Source organism: Nuphar pumila, chromosome 4 (genome assembly GCF_984573655.1).
Source record: "Nuphar pumila chromosome 4, dmNupPumi1.hap1.1, whole genome shotgun sequence".
NCBI classification, from domain to species: Eukaryota; Viridiplantae; Streptophyta; class Magnoliopsida; order Nymphaeales; family Nymphaeaceae; genus Nuphar; species Nuphar pumila.
This window is the reverse complement of record NC_143252.1, coordinates 118,312,343-118,329,101: the sequence shown is the minus strand read 5'-3', so window position 1 is coordinate 118,329,101 and position 16,759 is coordinate 118,312,343. Positions and strand designations below refer to the sequence as shown.

The 16,759-nt window shown below is 41.2% G+C and overlaps 1 protein-coding gene across 1 annotated transcript in view; it reads right to left on the bottom strand.

The window, feature by feature from the left end:
• LOC149840789 (Peptidase C78, ubiquitin fold modifier-specific peptidase 1/ 2) overlaps positions 1 to 16,759 on the bottom strand; it is a 124,147-nt gene that overhangs the window by 51,611 nt on the left and 55,777 nt on the right. Inside the window, exons 4-5 of the mRNA XM_090003334.1 lie at positions 6,678 to 6,765; positions 6,423 to 6,598 (exon numbers count right to left, since the gene is read on the bottom strand). Of these exons, the coding sequence (XP_089859460.1) occupies positions 6,423 to 6,598; positions 6,678 to 6,765 (264 nt within the window). The remainder of the gene's footprint in view (positions 1 to 6,422; positions 6,599 to 6,677; positions 6,766 to 16,759) is intronic.

Sequence of the window (16,759 nt, the reverse complement as noted above, 5' to 3'; positions counted from 1 at the left end):
AAATAAATCAATTAAAAAACTAAGTTAACATAAATATCACTTAGGTACGAACTTTCCATGAACTTGCCTCCTAAATTGTACTCTAAATCTATAAGAGAGAAGATTCATTTCTTAATCATTGCATTAAAGACTAATTCTAATAATTTTGTTGCCATATAATTTCTCATTGTAAATTAAGCATTAGTTCTTCCAATTTGCAAGTGCATGACTAGGGAAAGGATTGACATTATTCTATATCATGTTGCATTTTCAAGGATTACCTAGCATGATCCTTGTTTCAGAAAAATAGCTGAAACTCACGGATAACACCACTAAGGTAATCACTACAAATGGTGTGTAATTCAAGCATTATAAGGATGGACATAATAAGCAATTATTTGCACTCGAGAGCTGCAGCTTCATGAATGCAGATCCATCTTATTGAAAGAAAAAGTAGAAGCAAGTATTCAGCAGAGTAGCAGCAATTTCCCAAAGGATGGGTATGGAAACTTTTGTATAATCCATAATTAACAAGATTGATCAAGAAGAGAAATGGAACTAAAGATCAAACATATGTGAGATAACTTGGCACCAACCAAAAATATTAATGTTACCAATACAAAGGTCAAATTCTCATGGAAAGTATATCAAAGAAAGAAAACTTGCATCCAGCACAGCAAATGAAGTGAGAGGCACTCAATACCCTCAATCAATGACGTGATAACATCTTCCTATAAGCTAAATTAGCAGGAAAAAAAACTACAAAACATGAATTTGACTTAAATAGTGATAGCATCTATGTATTAAAGATAATAAATAGGGGAGGAAAAATGATAAAACTTATAAAGCATGAAGTCTTCTTCCATGTCAACATTTTTGTCTTTAGGATAAAGAATGATAGTCAAAGTTTGCTAATGATGCAAGTCTCTGCTTTCCTTGTTCATAGCTTCAAGCCTTCAACAAAACAATTGCTTTTGTAACGCCCCAAAATTTCAAACTTGCGAACCTTTCAGAAAACAGGTAAGAGACTAGAAAGATCTCTTACTTTTCAGAGTTTGTTTATAAAATCAGCGGAAGATAATTCTTTTGTTTAATTTAGAAAGGCAAGCTGACAGCTTTGGGTACGTTAGCTAAAAGAACCAAAACTCGCAATCCATGCTACTTGCAAAACACTTGGAAAAGCCACTTTCATTAAAATAAGTTTTCAAATAGTACAAAATTCGGATATCCCAAGAAAAATCCGTTACAAAACCCCAAAACGTCCAGGGCGCGAGCTAAGAGCAGGAAAAAGGAAGTCTTGAAGTCATCTTGCATCTCGCCATCGCACGTGGTGTACCTCATCATCACTTGTACCCATAGAATGTGTTAGTTTCGCGAAAAACTAGTAGGTGCACAAGCGAGACTACAAAAAAACTGAATTAAGTATATTTAATTCAGTATGTTAAGCAGTTTAAAGCAGATATGCAGTTAAACAGGTAAGTCATGCAAAACAGGTAAGCAGTTCGAAGCAGATAGTCAGTTCAAAGCAAGTAAGCAGTCACTGTCAAATGCAGCATGACGATTCATTTGATCGTAAGCTGTGAACTCCTACGCAACAAGCAAGTCTCATGACCCATCAACTAGTGTGAACAGACTTTATGTTTCGCTATTACTGGCCTGCGGGTATGCGCAGGCAAAACGTAGAAACAACCGAAACTAGTTCGGGCGTCTGTTATTCTATGTATTTTCAATAACCCGAATAGCTAGTTCAGTTCGCTCCTAAGGGGACGACTTTAGCCAAGAGAGGATTCCCTAAAAGCAGGTACTTGGCAACAGATGCATCCAACTTCTGCAGAAGTCCATGGGATCTACCACCTAGGATAATGTCTGATAATCCCTTCCCCTAACTCCAATGACTGGGGAGGCCGAATCTTTGACCGTGGGGTGGTTGTTAACAACATGTCCATTGAGTTTTGTACTGCTCCGTCCTCTCCCTTGACAGACAACAAGAAGCGAATGGGTGTGTTAGGTGTTGCTTAACTAACGACCCGTTCTATACTGTGGTCTTTCAACCACTCGAGCATGTAGCCTGTGAAGGTGATCAATCACCATTTTATGTGATTACAGCATTGTGCATTTAGCACTATTCGAGGTCGTACGACCGTCTCATCCGATCATCGCAGTACTAGCGTATAGTGCACTACTACAAGTACTCTAGGATAAAATGGGTACAGCTTCCCAATAGGAGCCTCAACAGAAGTGTTTCACAAAGATGTAATGTTTCTCAAACTTTACTTTTGACATTATTTATCTTTTGAAACAGCCAACAGCTTGTGCCACATTTGGCATGCGATTTTCTAGAATTTCATCCGCTATCGTGATATCTACATGCCTCGCATGACTCGATACCAGCCTCGATAGACGAGATACGGGTTTCTCAACAGAACCCCCGCTAAGAAGTTCGCTCAAGTCTACTTTGTAGGACTGCTCACTCGAAAAGCTAAGATCCCTGCTAAGGATCCCTCTCCTTAGATGAGGATGTATCGCTATGCTCCCGACTTAACACTTGTCGCAAGAGGGAGTGTGGTAAATGCCCCTTGCATCCTCCACGAGGATGCCTTTATGGCACATGAAATGAGCGAAAACCTGCGCGTCGTCTGCAATGGCAAGGTAGTAACGAAACATTTGCAAAAGCAAGAGCCTGGGCGCAAAGCGCAACGGCAAAGTAAAGACCGAAAGCAGGAGTGCAAACGCAAAACCTGGGCGCAAAGCGCGACGACAAAGTAAAGACCGAAAGCAGGAATGCATGAGCGAAGCATAGGCGCAAAGCGCGGCGGCAAAGGAAAGACATGATAGAAAGTAAAGGACAAGGATCGCGAAACCGCGTCCATGAGTTAAATGCGTACTCGTATAAATATATATATGCATACATATTTATTTAATTATCTTTTTTATTTAATTGAACTCAATTCAATTGTCTAAGTCCTCCGTGCAATCTTCCCCTACCTTGGAGAGTTGCAAGCTTGTTGGTGCCTACGGGTGTAAACAATTGACGGCTCGGGTCGCGGAGTGCGAGCAGGATCCGTTGTACGAGCTGCAAATACGACAGTCTTAGCAAGCTAACACCAAAAATAGAAGATCAGGAGCAATGCCGCTGACCTGACGTGAAGGAAGCAGAGGCAAGGGCATCGTGCCCTTGTGCACCTGCTATCAGCGCAAGAAGTAGGGGTTGCAAGCCCTGCAGACCTGCTATCAGCAAATTACGAGGAGGCAGGAGGTTGCACCCCTGCCCTCAGAAAGCGAGGGCAGGCAGGGTTGCGCCCCTGCCTGACAAAGTAGATGAGAGGTAGGGGCAAAGCCCCTGCCTGTCAACAATGAAGGGGAGGCAGAGGGCTTCGCCCCTGCCTGACAAACATGCAAAGAGGCAGGGGCTTTGCCCCTGCCTGATGAATATGCAAACAGGTAGGGGGTGAAGCCCCTGCCTGACGCTAGAGAAGAGGGAGGCAGGGGGCTTGCACCTGCATTTCAAAAAGCAACGGAGGCAGGGGTGATGCCCCTGCCTAAAGAGAGAAAAGGGCGCAGGGAGGGGGCTCGACCCCTCCCCTGACCAATAAAGGAAGCAGGGAGGGGCTCGACCCTCCCCTGTCGTCAAAGAGAGCAGGGAGGGGCTCAACCCCCTCCCCTGCCGTAACAGGGAGCAAGGAGGGGCTCGCCCCCCTCCCCTGCCGTAACAAGAAGCAGGGAGGGGCTCCCCCCCCTACCTACAAGGGTGCAGGGAGGGGCTCGACCCCTCCCCTGCAACCAGAGGGCACCGAGAGGGGGCTCGGCCCCTCCCTCGCTGAAAGGAGTCGCAAGGAGGGGGGCTTTGCCCCTCCCCTGCGATTTAGGGCAGCAGAGAGGCGGCTCGGCCCCCTCCCTGTGCAACGAAGAGGTGAGGGAGAAAGAGACAGAAAGAAAAGGAGAAGAAGAGGGGAGAAGAGGCGTACCTGGGGGTCGCCGATGGTTCGTCGGAGAGCAGAAACGAGGAGAGTGGGAGAGGCGATCGGGGGAGAGAGAGACGAGAGAGCAGAGGGGAAAGGGGGGTTTCGAGAACCTCCCCCCCTTTGCCTCGTTGTCTTTAAAAGACAAGAGGGGTGGTGCCTCCACTGGGTCCGGGTCCGAATCCCACTCGAATCCAAGTTAATTTTTTTTTTTAAGTTTTACAGCTTCATCGAGCATTATCATATTTGGTGATTTCACCTCACTTACATTATGGTGAGATAAATATGATGATCAAAAGACAATAAATTTCCAAAAAAAATTATGATCCAGAGAAAAACAAATAATTGTGACACCTATCTAGCACCCAATTTTACCAAGGCTGCTTCTTGTTGACAAACATGAGATTGGCCAATCACTATGCTGCTTAATATTCTCCACTTGGGATAAGATATTAATACTGCTAGACACCATTAACCATTATACTCATTACCACCACTTTGTCACAACTATTCGATTTAAAATATATATACTTATTATATATAAAATGAAATGAAGAACAGAAATGGACACATTAGAATGTACCTAGGAGTCAGACCAATAAAGGATAAAATAAGTGAATGTTGTTTAAGATGGTTTGGACATGAGGAAGACCTCTCGCGATGCCTGTGAGAAAACTTGACATGGTACAAGTAGGGGGAAAAGAGGAAGACCACTGAAGACTTGGAAGGAGGCAGCCAGAGGTGACATGAAAGACTATAAAGCAGAGTTACTGGAAGCTTCTTAGATAGGTGAGAAGCTCGCTTCCCGAAAACTCACTTCGGAAGCACGATACTCCTCGCTTCCGAAACATGATGAGAACCTCGATTCTCCCACGCTTCTCATATGCTTTCCACATGCTTCATTTATTCTTCATATATGTTCTCTTACTCAACTTTTCTTGTTTTTTATGTGTTTTCTCACTTTTCTCACTCACTTCCATGTGCTTTCTCTAAATTGGTAGTCATTATTTTTAGATTTTGTTAAAAATTTAATTTTTACACTAAAAAACATGAAATTTAATATTTTTCACTTTTATTTTAGTTTTTATTTGTGTTTCATTTTGATTCTCATTCAATTCTTATATATATTTTTTTCATTCCTCGCTTCCCGATTCCTATACATTTTAAAATGCATCGCTTCTCGCTTCCGCTTCTCGTATCGTTTTCCGCTTCCGCTTCCTAGTCTGGCAACCTTGCTATAAAGTGACCAAAGTTTTAGCTCTAGATAGGCAGGAATGGAGAAATAAGACTCGTAAAGCCGACTTCATGCGGTTAGGATAAGGCTTGATGATGATAATGATATATATATATGGAAAATATTTGCTACTAATGAAGATAAGTAATGAGCTAGAAATCATAGGTGCAAGTTGTATTGACTCAATCTAACCATATAGAGATACCAACATTTCTTTTCCTCCAACAAAGCACCGATGTGCATCATCATATTTAAAAAGAAATGCAACCTTCCACTATTATACAATTTCCTCAAGTCAAGGCGGTGTCACCTCAAAAGAAATAAACATTGATTCACCTTGCACTCTTCGCAGAAGTTTTCTTCTAATAGAGAACATTAAGAAACACATAAGATGAAGATGAGACAAATAACTGGTCAAAGGAGAAATGAAGTCCATTTTCACTTAATTTTTCAATTAGTAACATAGAATATACAGGACATGATGTAAAGACCATTATTAATGTGTAATGTGATTCTTCATATCGTCTCTGGCATCAAACGTGACGGAAGTGGCCCATATAGTGCCCATAAAAAGTCAAGATACAAAAAAGTAGACAAAACCAACCAGAGAGGAAAGGTGATACTAAACAGGAAAATAACAAATGCATAACACCTACAACAGATAAATACAGTCAGAATTATGCAACTTTTCAAGCCACGTCTCAGAATTCTCCAACTTGAACCCATTAAGATACAGTGATTTTTTTCCCCGAAAAACCCCACCACAGAGATGCCTCATATTTATATAAACTAAACTGAGAGAAGGCACAAAACGGAAGAGAAAACAGGGAAAACAGAAAACCAGAAAAAAGGGAAATAGAGTGATGATACGTTGTAAATGAACTGAGCAGTTTCCCAACAAATGAGTGCCAATCCAGCTGCAATCTACATCAGATGAGAAATTGACCAAGTTGCAAACAATTTATCAAAATTGTTGTTATTTTCCATCTCAATTCCATGAATGAATGGGTTTATGTCTTCAAATTTTCCTTGGTGTAGAAAAAGGAAAAAAAAAGTTGCAATAATTCAACCACAACATCTACTTGAATAGAACCTTTCTCAACAGGGACGCATTTTCCAAATGCATGCTTATATGTCACATTTAAATTTCTAAGTTATCCATGATAAGCACAACAATACCAGATGTCATTAATACTATCTAAGCTTACTGAACAACTATGAAAAGAAAAAAAAATCAAGTGCAACAAAACCTGGTAACGTTGTGATGAGATGTCTCCCATAAATTTGGTTTTCAACACAGTCAATTGATCAGTTAGCCCAGGGACAACAAATTTTGAAACAACAGCTGCAACAGGGAGGTCTTTTGATGCATAACATAGAATGTCAAGATTGACATTCAATACCACTTGCTTGGCAGAATCATCAGCTGATTGGAAAAACAAGCCATACCATTAGATAATGTGTATAAGTAATACTCAAAGCAGAAAAACAGAATAACTACATACCTGGAAAAAATTCTGCAATAGGTGTAGTAGGGTTCACTATATGTTTAGATTGATTAAAGAAGATTATAACTTGAATTGGTTGTGCAATCTGACATTTTTGTAAAAATGCAATTAGATCATAAAACTACAGAAGCAAAAAACAGCTTTACATGGAACCTCAAAACTCATAGAGCTAAAACAATATAATTTGATGGAAACATCATTACAGGGAATCCAGACTAGAAAAGGGACAGGATTACTTTGTCATGGAAAACAGGAAATGCACTCTAAAAAACACATTTAACAGTGGGTAAGTTCTGAAAGGTCCCTGGAAATGATTGAAGCTTCAACTATTATTATGTGCATAAATTAATTAAAACAGTGATTGATTATGGAGAAACTGTGATGAGAAGCAATAAAATCAGAGTATATTCGCTGAGAACCAAAACCAATTAAAACTTCATTAAAGGTAGAATTTGACTACAGACGAGCTTTTTGTATAGTATCAGTTTATTATTTCAACTCATAGGGAATGATGAGAAAATGACAATGAAAGAAACAGGAGCAGAAGTCTTATTTGATGTGCATAGTTATCTGTTTCCAACTATATTATTGGTAACTTACAGTTGACAACAGTGAGGTAATTCCAAGTCAGAGCAATGGGATCTAAGCAACATAACAAATCAATTAACCAGTACATGATATGTGACTTTTTTTATTTTCCTTGTAATAACATGAATCATCACAACTCAATACCACAAACAGCTTGATGTTGCATAACCACAAAGAATTTTCCAAGTCAAAAAGAAGAAAACTTAATCACAAAAACATGTAAGATGGAATATGGAGTGTAGGATTTAAGAAGCACTGAAGCAAGGAAACACAATGGATAATCAATGGGGATGCAAACCTATTTGTAGAAGGTGCATGGCCCCATCAAAGCTACACCCCTCCGTCTCCCATATATTTGACAATATTGCTCAACTCCCTTTCTAAATAGCATGATCCTTTTGTCACCTTTTAACCATGTAGTTATGCTACTTTGTAAGCTTCTTTTGTGATTTTTAACCATAGTAAACTTTCTCTCTTCTTCTCCCATCAGATGCATGGACAAACAAAATGAGATAATCTTTTGTAAGTTTTTCTTTCTCAACAGCTTTAAGTTTTCTCAGTTGCATGTTTTAAATTAAAATACATTATGATATATTAACAAATATGTAATTCTGTCTTTATTCACATTGTCACAAAAAATAATGTAAGCATTAATATTTTTTAGATGTATGCTTTTATCAAAAAATAAAATCTTAAATGTGTTTAGATATATACCAAGAGTCCTTACCCCTCCTACTTCCACCCCTTCAGTAAATCAAATGAGGGTGATTCTTCAAAAACTGGAATCCACATTTGAGATATACCTACTTTCTCTCAAAGTTTAATATTGGGCACATCTGACACCAACACTTGCCATTGCAAGCATGCCCAATCTTTAGATGTTCTATACGTTTGAAATGCAACCTTCTTTCTTGATTTGAATCACTGCCAACACCCCAAAAATGCTTAGCTTACTAACCATCCTAGCATCCTTTTCAATGCCCACTAAAACCCTTCCTCATGGAGAGAGAGAGAGATGGCCTTCAGTTTCTCCAGCAAACAGTTCCTCGAAAAGGGGAAGAGAGAGGTCCTCTGTTTTGACCATTCTTCTTTGGAAAACGATGGGGAATATTCACAAAGAGAGAGAGAGAGAAAGAGCAGGGGTAACAAGGTAAATTTTCAAGCCTAACCGTGGTTTGACCATGATCAACCAACCTAAGTTAAAAGAGGTGGGTGACAATTATTTTGCTAACTAGGCGGATATTTGTAAAATCTCAAAAGTTAGGCATGTATTTGTAAGTTGGTGAAAATTTAGGTGTATTTGTAAATTTTTCAAAAAGTTGCTACAATCATTTGTATGTACAGGTGTGAAGACTGCTGCACCTCTCGATTTGTGTGACCTGTTACATAGAAAATAGAGGGAAAAGAAAAGAAAAGAAGATGAATTGGGGTCGTTGCCCTAGCTGGGACGTCCCTCTTGATTATATATTGAAGGCTGAAAACATATGAGCAATTACAAGTATACCCTTTGGTATATTTTACATTTACAACATAATACATAAATGAGAAAAGACAAAGAAACCCCTCAGACATGAGTTCTAACAGCCCTCCTCAAACTGTGCATGGGTCTTGAATGACCATGGCCAGTTTGTTCTTAAGAAACCAATGATGCAAGGAAGAGAGTGGCTTAGTGAAAAGGTCATATACTTGATCTTCACCTTGAAAAAACATTGGATGGATTTCTTTACTTTCTACCTTTTCACGAATAAAATCCTGACCAAACTCGACATGTTTCATTTTTCCATGTTGCATAGGATTTGTGGCAATGGCAACTGCACTTCTATTATCACAAAAGAGAAGTGATCTAGAAATTTGTTGATGCAGGTGAACTAGTAAGTGGCAAGTCCATAGGACCTCTACTGTTACGGCTGCCATTGCGTGATATTCTGCCTTGGTACTTGATCGTGCAACGGTCTTTTGTCTCCGGCTCGACCAAGAAACAAGATGCTGCCTCAAGAACACTGCATAACCTGTGACAGAACAAAACGTCTAGCAGAGGGATCACTGTGAAAGTATCTTCAACAAGATACTATGATCAAGACCTTGATGATAGAACACGTGCACTCATGCACAATGAGAACTCTTAGAACACTTGTGCACAAAAGCACAACCCACTAAATCTCACAAATGTTCAAAGGCATAAAAGAATAGGAAACCTCTATTAATCACTTGGGCTTTGACCCAAAGCCATACAAAGGGGAGAACCCCTATTTATAACAACAAAAAAGGAGCCTTGGAGGAGCTCCACTCATAGACGTTGGAGCCCCTCCAACGGTCACAAAATGTGACCGTTGGAGAGGCCCAACGTCTATTTGAGTGGGCTCCCCAAGGTACCTTTTGGTACCAAAAGAAAAGGAATAAAAAATAAAAGAAAAGAAAAAATAAGAAATAAATTACAATCACATTCATAAAAGTGAATGTGCGTAAAACAGTGGAAATGACTAAACTACCCCTATGACTAAAATAAGGAAATATATATTTTATATGTATAAATGGATAGATACATATATATATATATATATGTATCATCCTTTATATATATAAAATATATAAGATTACAAGGTTTCGTAATATAATTTAACACCCCCCCCCTCAAACTTAGAGTAGGATGACCGAAAGTTTGCCAAGGAGGAAATTGAACCGCGGAGCACACAAAGCTTTGGTGAAGAAATCTGCCAACTGATATTCTGAAGTTACATATGGAAGATCTATAACTCCTTTCAGATACGCTTCTCGAACATAGTGACAGTCTATCTCAATACGTTTAGTCCGCTCATGAAAAGTATGGTTTTTGGCAATGTATATTGCACTCTTGTTATCACAGCAGAGCTTGATGGGTCATTCTATTGTGATCCCCATGTCTTCTAATAGCTGATGAATCCATACAATTTTCATGGTAGTAGTTGTCATAGCACGATATTCAACTTCTGTTGAGGATAAAGACATTTTTTGTTGCTTCTTACATCTCCATGAGATCAGCGAGTCTCCTAAAAACACACAAAAACCAGTGGTGGAGTGACGGTTATTTGGTTCACCTCCCAAATCAGAGTCAGTATAAGCAATTAACTTTAATTCAGAAGAAGAGAACAAGAATACTCCCTTATTTAGTGTGTCCTTTATGTATCTTACTGTAACTGTAAAGCCCGTGAAAAAAAAAATCGTGTCTGACTCGTATCAGACACGTGTCGGGGGTCTGGGCTTGTCGGGCCCGGATTCGGGCCGGACCCGAGCTCAACCCGGACTCGGGTTCTCGAACTCTCGAGAACCTGCGTCTTTTAAAAAGACGCAGGCGTCTCGGGCGAGGGTTCAAAACCCTCGCCCCTTCTCTCTCTCCTCTGCTCCGGTCTCCCTCTGGCTGCCGCCGACGATCGGAGACGTCGGCGAGCAGCTCCGACCGGCGATCCTCCCTGCGACCTCCCAAAGGTGCGAGCACTCCCCCTGTCTGCCGACGACTGCGCCGCCAGCGACCTCGAGCACCGACGACTCGCTGTCAGCCACGACCGCCGTCCTAGGTGCTGCAGCCGCCGGCGATCGTCGCCTCCCCCTTGTTGTCTCCTCTTCGCCTCTCACCCTTCGAGCGAGGGTTCCTTGCCATCGGCCGCCCCTCTCTACTCCCCTTTCGGCGCCAGCTAGCGTCGCCACCAGCCTCCTGTCGCTGGTGAGCCCGAGAGTTCCGTCGGCGATCCTCGGCCATCGACGACGATCTTTACTTGCAGCAGCCCTCATCGGAGCTCCGGTGAGCCCCTGATCCCCCTTGTTCTGCTCCCGTGAGGCCTCTTTCCCCCCTTCAGTCGCCGACGATTCGCAGCCGGCATCCTCAGCCGACGACGACATGCGTTCCTCCCTGCAGTCGCCGAGCGTCGGCGATTCGCCACTCGTTTCCACTCAGCTCCTCCCCCGGTCGCTGCGGTCTTCGGAGGTATAACCCTCCCCTCTTTTCTCCTGTGTGCTGGGTGGATCGACAGGGGGGTTGAGCCCCCTGTCATCACCGCTTGTTGGCAGGGGGCTAAACCCCCCTGCCACCCTTTGTTGTTGGTCGACAGGGGGTTGAGCCCCCTGTCGTTGGCTCTTCTTGGCAGGGGGTTCCGCCCCCTGTCACTCTTGCCTTTTTGTTGTTGGTCGACAGGGAGGCTGAGCCCCATGTCGCCTCTTGTCGGCAGGGGGTTACCCCCCCTGCCTTTTTGCAGTGGATTAGCAGGGGGACTGAGCCCCCCTGCTCTTTTGTTTGGTTCTCGGTAAGGGGGAGGGGTCCCCCTGCCTTGATGTTGCCTCTTGGCAGGAGGCTTTGCCCCCCTGCCTTCTTTTGTTTGTCGGCAGGGGGCTGGGGCCCCTGCCTTCGATTGTTTTCCCTGAAGGGACGGAGCCCCCCTGCACCATTTGTTGCTCCTCGGCAGGGGGTTCTGTCCCCCTGCCTCCTGCGTGTTGACCGGATTTTGGAAATTGTTTTGAAATTACTCGCCTCCGTTTTAAAAATTGCGGGAAAATCCATGGGATGGGGCTCGACCTGTCGGTACGAGGTTCGACCGTTCCTGCCGCCTTTAACAGGGGTAATCGAACCAAGGACCAAAACTATGCTTGACTTAGTTAAATCATCAAAGTTATGTTTTATCCTAGATGCACAGAGAATTCAGGCATGTGCTATGAGATTTTGGAAAATGCAAGTTGGAAACATGATGTATGCTTGAGAAAACTTTGGAGTTGAAAACATTTCTAAGGAAAGAGGTCAATTTCTCAGAAAACTCTGATGAAAAGACTTGAAATCTCGAGAAAGTTTATAAAGGGAAAATCATGAATGATTGGAAGTCCTGAGAAATGTAAGTAGTTCTTAGGAAAAGTGTGAACATTTGAGAAGGGAAACACTTCTTAGGAAAACTTGGACTTTGAGAGTTTTCTTAGGAAAATGATGGAAATTCATTGGAAATCCCTTGTGGAAAAGGAAAATTAAAACTTGGGAAGTTGAAAACCTGAGAATCTTAACCTTGAAATACTTGGAAATCGATTTTGACTTAGAGAAAGATTGGAAAATTCTTTTGAAGCTCTTAAGAAAATAACATTTTCCAGGGAAAACTGTGGAAAAACTTGACTTTGTAAAATCGATTTTGGAAAATCCTCAGAGTTTCTTGAGAAATCGATTTCTTGAGAATGAAGTTTTCTTAAGAAAATCGTGGGAAAACCAATGATTTCATGATGCGAATGACATGAGTAAATGAATGCACTTTGAAAGATTCTATAAGAAATTTGTTGGAAAAATGTGCATTAAGTCAAAATAAAGCCTTCACATATTCTGACTGTGGCCATGAATATGTTCAGAGTTTAATTGATTTAATGCATAATGCTTTGAAAACATTGGAAATATGATGTGCATTTTAAGATAGCCTAAGAGTGTAGGCTCAATGTGACTAGTAGAAAGATGATGGATCTGGGTCTCGTCCATATTCCGACTAGGGCCGTAAATATGGATCCCACCGAGTCCATCAACTCCCTAAGAGTTGGTGCACGTGCCATTCGTGAACATCCATAGTGCTTTTGAAATAAGATGTATGCATCACATAAGCAGGATATTTGCATAAATTCAAACTATATGATATGCATCCTAGTCTAAGCAGGAAATTAACTCTCTTATTCCAAAATTTACATTATTACATCACTTAAATAAAGGAAATAAAAGAAATTTGCAGACTTCAGCGCATTCTTTTGAATGTCCCTGTCAAACTTGAAATGAGGTTAGCTCAAATATGTGGGTTTTTCCAAAATTTTCCAATAATATTATGAAATTATTGGATTTAATTGGATATAAACCCTAATCTCATGCTTCCTTGATATTTGAAATGGTGTAAATGCAGGAAATTTGGTGGAAAATAGTTTGAAATTCGGAATTGGGGTCAAAATGACCAAAATACCCCTAATATTAAAGTTATACCTTTAAAATCAGGGTTTTTTGAAGGAAAACTTGGTAAAATTGAGATTTTGAAATTCAAATTGAATCAAATGATGATGAAATGCAGTATGACATGCTTCTAAACACATTAGGACTGTAAAATCAGAATTTGACATTTTGAAATTTAGCCAAAATAACGAATTTCGCTTGTTTTTCACTTGGATCCGGGTCCTGCGGGACCCTGTTTTGGTATTGTGGATAATCCGAACCTCAAATGGATTCCAAATTGCACCAAATTCGGTATGAAGCATCTACTTACTCTGATAAACAGCCTAGAATGCTAAAAATCATGAAATGATATGATTTAAATGCCAAAATTCAAAGAAAGTCCTAAAATGGTGGATTTTGCCTATGGATCCGAACCAAATGCAATGCCTAATATGATAATGCAAGATTTACACCATGGAAACTTCTGATATTTTGCAGACTGCTAAAAGACCCGAAATGGAACATTTTTGGTTTTTACAGCCTCGGGATTTGAGACATGGTGAGTTCAATAACAGGGATTTAGTTCTGACAGAGGTAAAAATCAAACTAATCTGATGTAAAACGCTAAAAAAATATCAAACAGCCATGGAAATTTATGAAATTAATCAGAGCTATGCACAACACCTACATGAACAACTTTCATGTTTATGACTTCGGCATTTGATCAACGGAAACACAGATAAAAATATAACTATTTCTGCCTAAACTAACAGAACAGACAAATGTAGCAAAACAGGGGGCTGACAAGAAAAATCCGAAGTAGGGGTCAACACTGTTCTAAAAATTACAGGCTTTTAGATGAAAACAGAGGACACCACGGACATAACTTTCACTTTTTACAGTTTTGAATTTGGAGCAACACACAAAGAGACACCATAGCCCTAAGTTGATCCAAGATCTCAGAGGCCCAAATTAGGCTCTGACACGTGTCCCGAAATCTCGGATTTTTTGTCAGACATAAAAAAAATCAGAAAAATCTGAAAAAATCATATTAAAAACTAGACATTCTCCCGAGTTCAGAACATCTTTCGGATCGAAAATCAGATTTCCCATGAGGGATATCTCGATTTTACAAGTCGGCACATGATTTTCAAAACGTATCCCGGGTAACAAAACCCGACTTGCCATTTTGAATGTTTACCGCAGTAAAAAAATTCAAATGGCTCCGAATTTTTGGCAAAATTTTAGGGACACCCAAGGGCGCATACCGTGATTTTTTTGGGATTTTTAATAAAAAACAAATGCATGAAATGACGTGTGTACTGACTGACAAAAACAGAGACCTACTGAAAATAAGCAGAATTGAAATAAATGCTAAATTAATCCTAATTAATTCATGAAATGTACTAAATGAATGAAATAAAATGCAAATTAAACCTAGCTAACTATATGAATGTTAAAAATCATCAAGGAAGCATAATTGAGTATTTTTATATATGTCATTTTATGAGAATAGCTCCATCCATCTCTCGGATGAGCTCTTTCTTCAAACGACTCCCGAATCGAATTATGGAATCAAATCAAGGGGAAAAGAGGTGCACCTTACTTCGTTACGCAGCGTAGAAGCTCTTGAAAGGGATGGCTATCACGAGCTTCGTTCGTCCTTCGCTTCGGGCTTCGAATAATCCACCAAGTTCGATCCACTGCACCTTCTCCACTGAGCCAAAAGGGGCGTGAATTCCAAAGTTCAAAATCGGGTTTCTCAAGAAGGTTAGGTCGAATTTCCAAGTCCAAAAAGATGGTCTCCCTATGCTGGGCATGTAGCCTTGTTTTTATAGATTTTTCTGAAAAATTTGAATTTCAAACAGGCTCAATCTGAGCCCTCCATGTGGCGCCATCTCAGAGGGTGCTATCTGGGGGTTTTGAAATTCGAATTTGGCTTTTGCAGGGAGCCCTCAGGTGGCGCCACCTCATGGTGGGCTACTTTTATTAAAAATAAAATAAAAATAAAATTTGAAGCCAAGTGGGACTCTGGATTGGCGCCACCTCAAAAGGTGTTCTGAGGTATAAAGTTGGAAGCAGTAGGAGCATGCCATGTGGCGCCACCTCTGGAGGCTCTTGACATGTGTCAGAAGGCCAGGAGTGGAGGAAGCAGACTGTGCCACCTCAGAGGAATTCAAATTTTACTTTTATGCAGGAAAGGAGAGGCTGACATGTGGCATTTCCTCAGAGTGGCTCCTACGATGCCATGTGGCAGGAGAACATGAAGGGAGGAAGCAAAATGCGCCACCTCATAGGGGGGGGTTCTACTTTTTCTGATGTAGGGAGGTCTGGACATGTGGCGGACAAGTGTCAGCTATCTGGAGAGGCCTTCTCAAATGGCGCCACCTCAGAGGAGAATTTGAATTTCAAATGGAGGTTGGCCCTAGAGGAATGGAGGATGGACATGTGGCGCTACCTCAGGGTGGCTCCTACAATGCCATGTGGCAAGAGGGAGGAAAAGGAGGGAAAGGGACACGTGGCACCATCTCACACAAAATAGAAAAGGTGAAGTTCAGGATTTGCGCCACCTCAGACTGGAGTTTGAACATTTGAATTCTAGCTTTCTCTAAAGGAGGCAGAAAGTGACATGTGTCACTTGCTTTTTCTGAAGAAAGCAGAGAGAGACACGTGTCCCTTGCTTTTTCTGAGAAGAGCAGAGGGTGACATGTGTCACTTGCTTTTTCTGAGAAAAGCAGGGAGTGACATGTGTCTTCTACTTTTTCTAAAGGAAGCTGGAGATGACATGTGTCATCTACTTTTCTGAGAAAAATAGGAGGGAGACATGTGTCCTCTGCTTTTTCTGAAAGGAGCAAAGATTGACACGTGTCGCTTGCTTTTCCTGAGGAAATGAGAGAGTGACATGTGTCACCTGCAGGAGACATAATTCAAATGGTGCCACCTCAGGGGAGACAAGTTCTACTTTTTCTGAACAGGATAACACATGACACGTGGCATCTCATGGTGACCTTGGAATGACACTTGGCACAGGGTGAAGATGGTAGACATTGACACGTGGCATAAAATAAAGAGGATGACTAATGACATGTGGCGGCATCTTAAGGTGGCCCCACACTGACACGTGTCAAAGGATGGCAGAAGAGAGAAGGTGACATGTGGCGCCAACTCTAGGTGAACCCTATGCTGACACATGGCAGGTAAATGGGAGGAGAGAGAAAGGACAAGTGGCACCAATCCAGGGGACAAGGCTCCTATATTTTTGGGTTTTTCAAAATTCAAATTTTCAAAAGGAAAGCTTGTGTGACACCACCTCAGTGTGGGTCCCACATTGCTTCTTTATTGAAATAAGGATAAAACCACAACTTCTTTTTGGAATTTTCATAAAATCTGGACTAATGGGCAAAACAGGAATTTTGGAAAGAGTTGGCCCTTGTAGGGCGATTTTGTAAAAGAAAGATATTTGAAATTGTCAAAAAGGGCAAAATCTGAGGTGAAGTGACTCAAATCCATATTGAAAACTATCCAGATGGTTTTCCTGAGGAAATATTTTGAAATTCAGAGTCCTGGGGGTAAAATGGGAAAAATT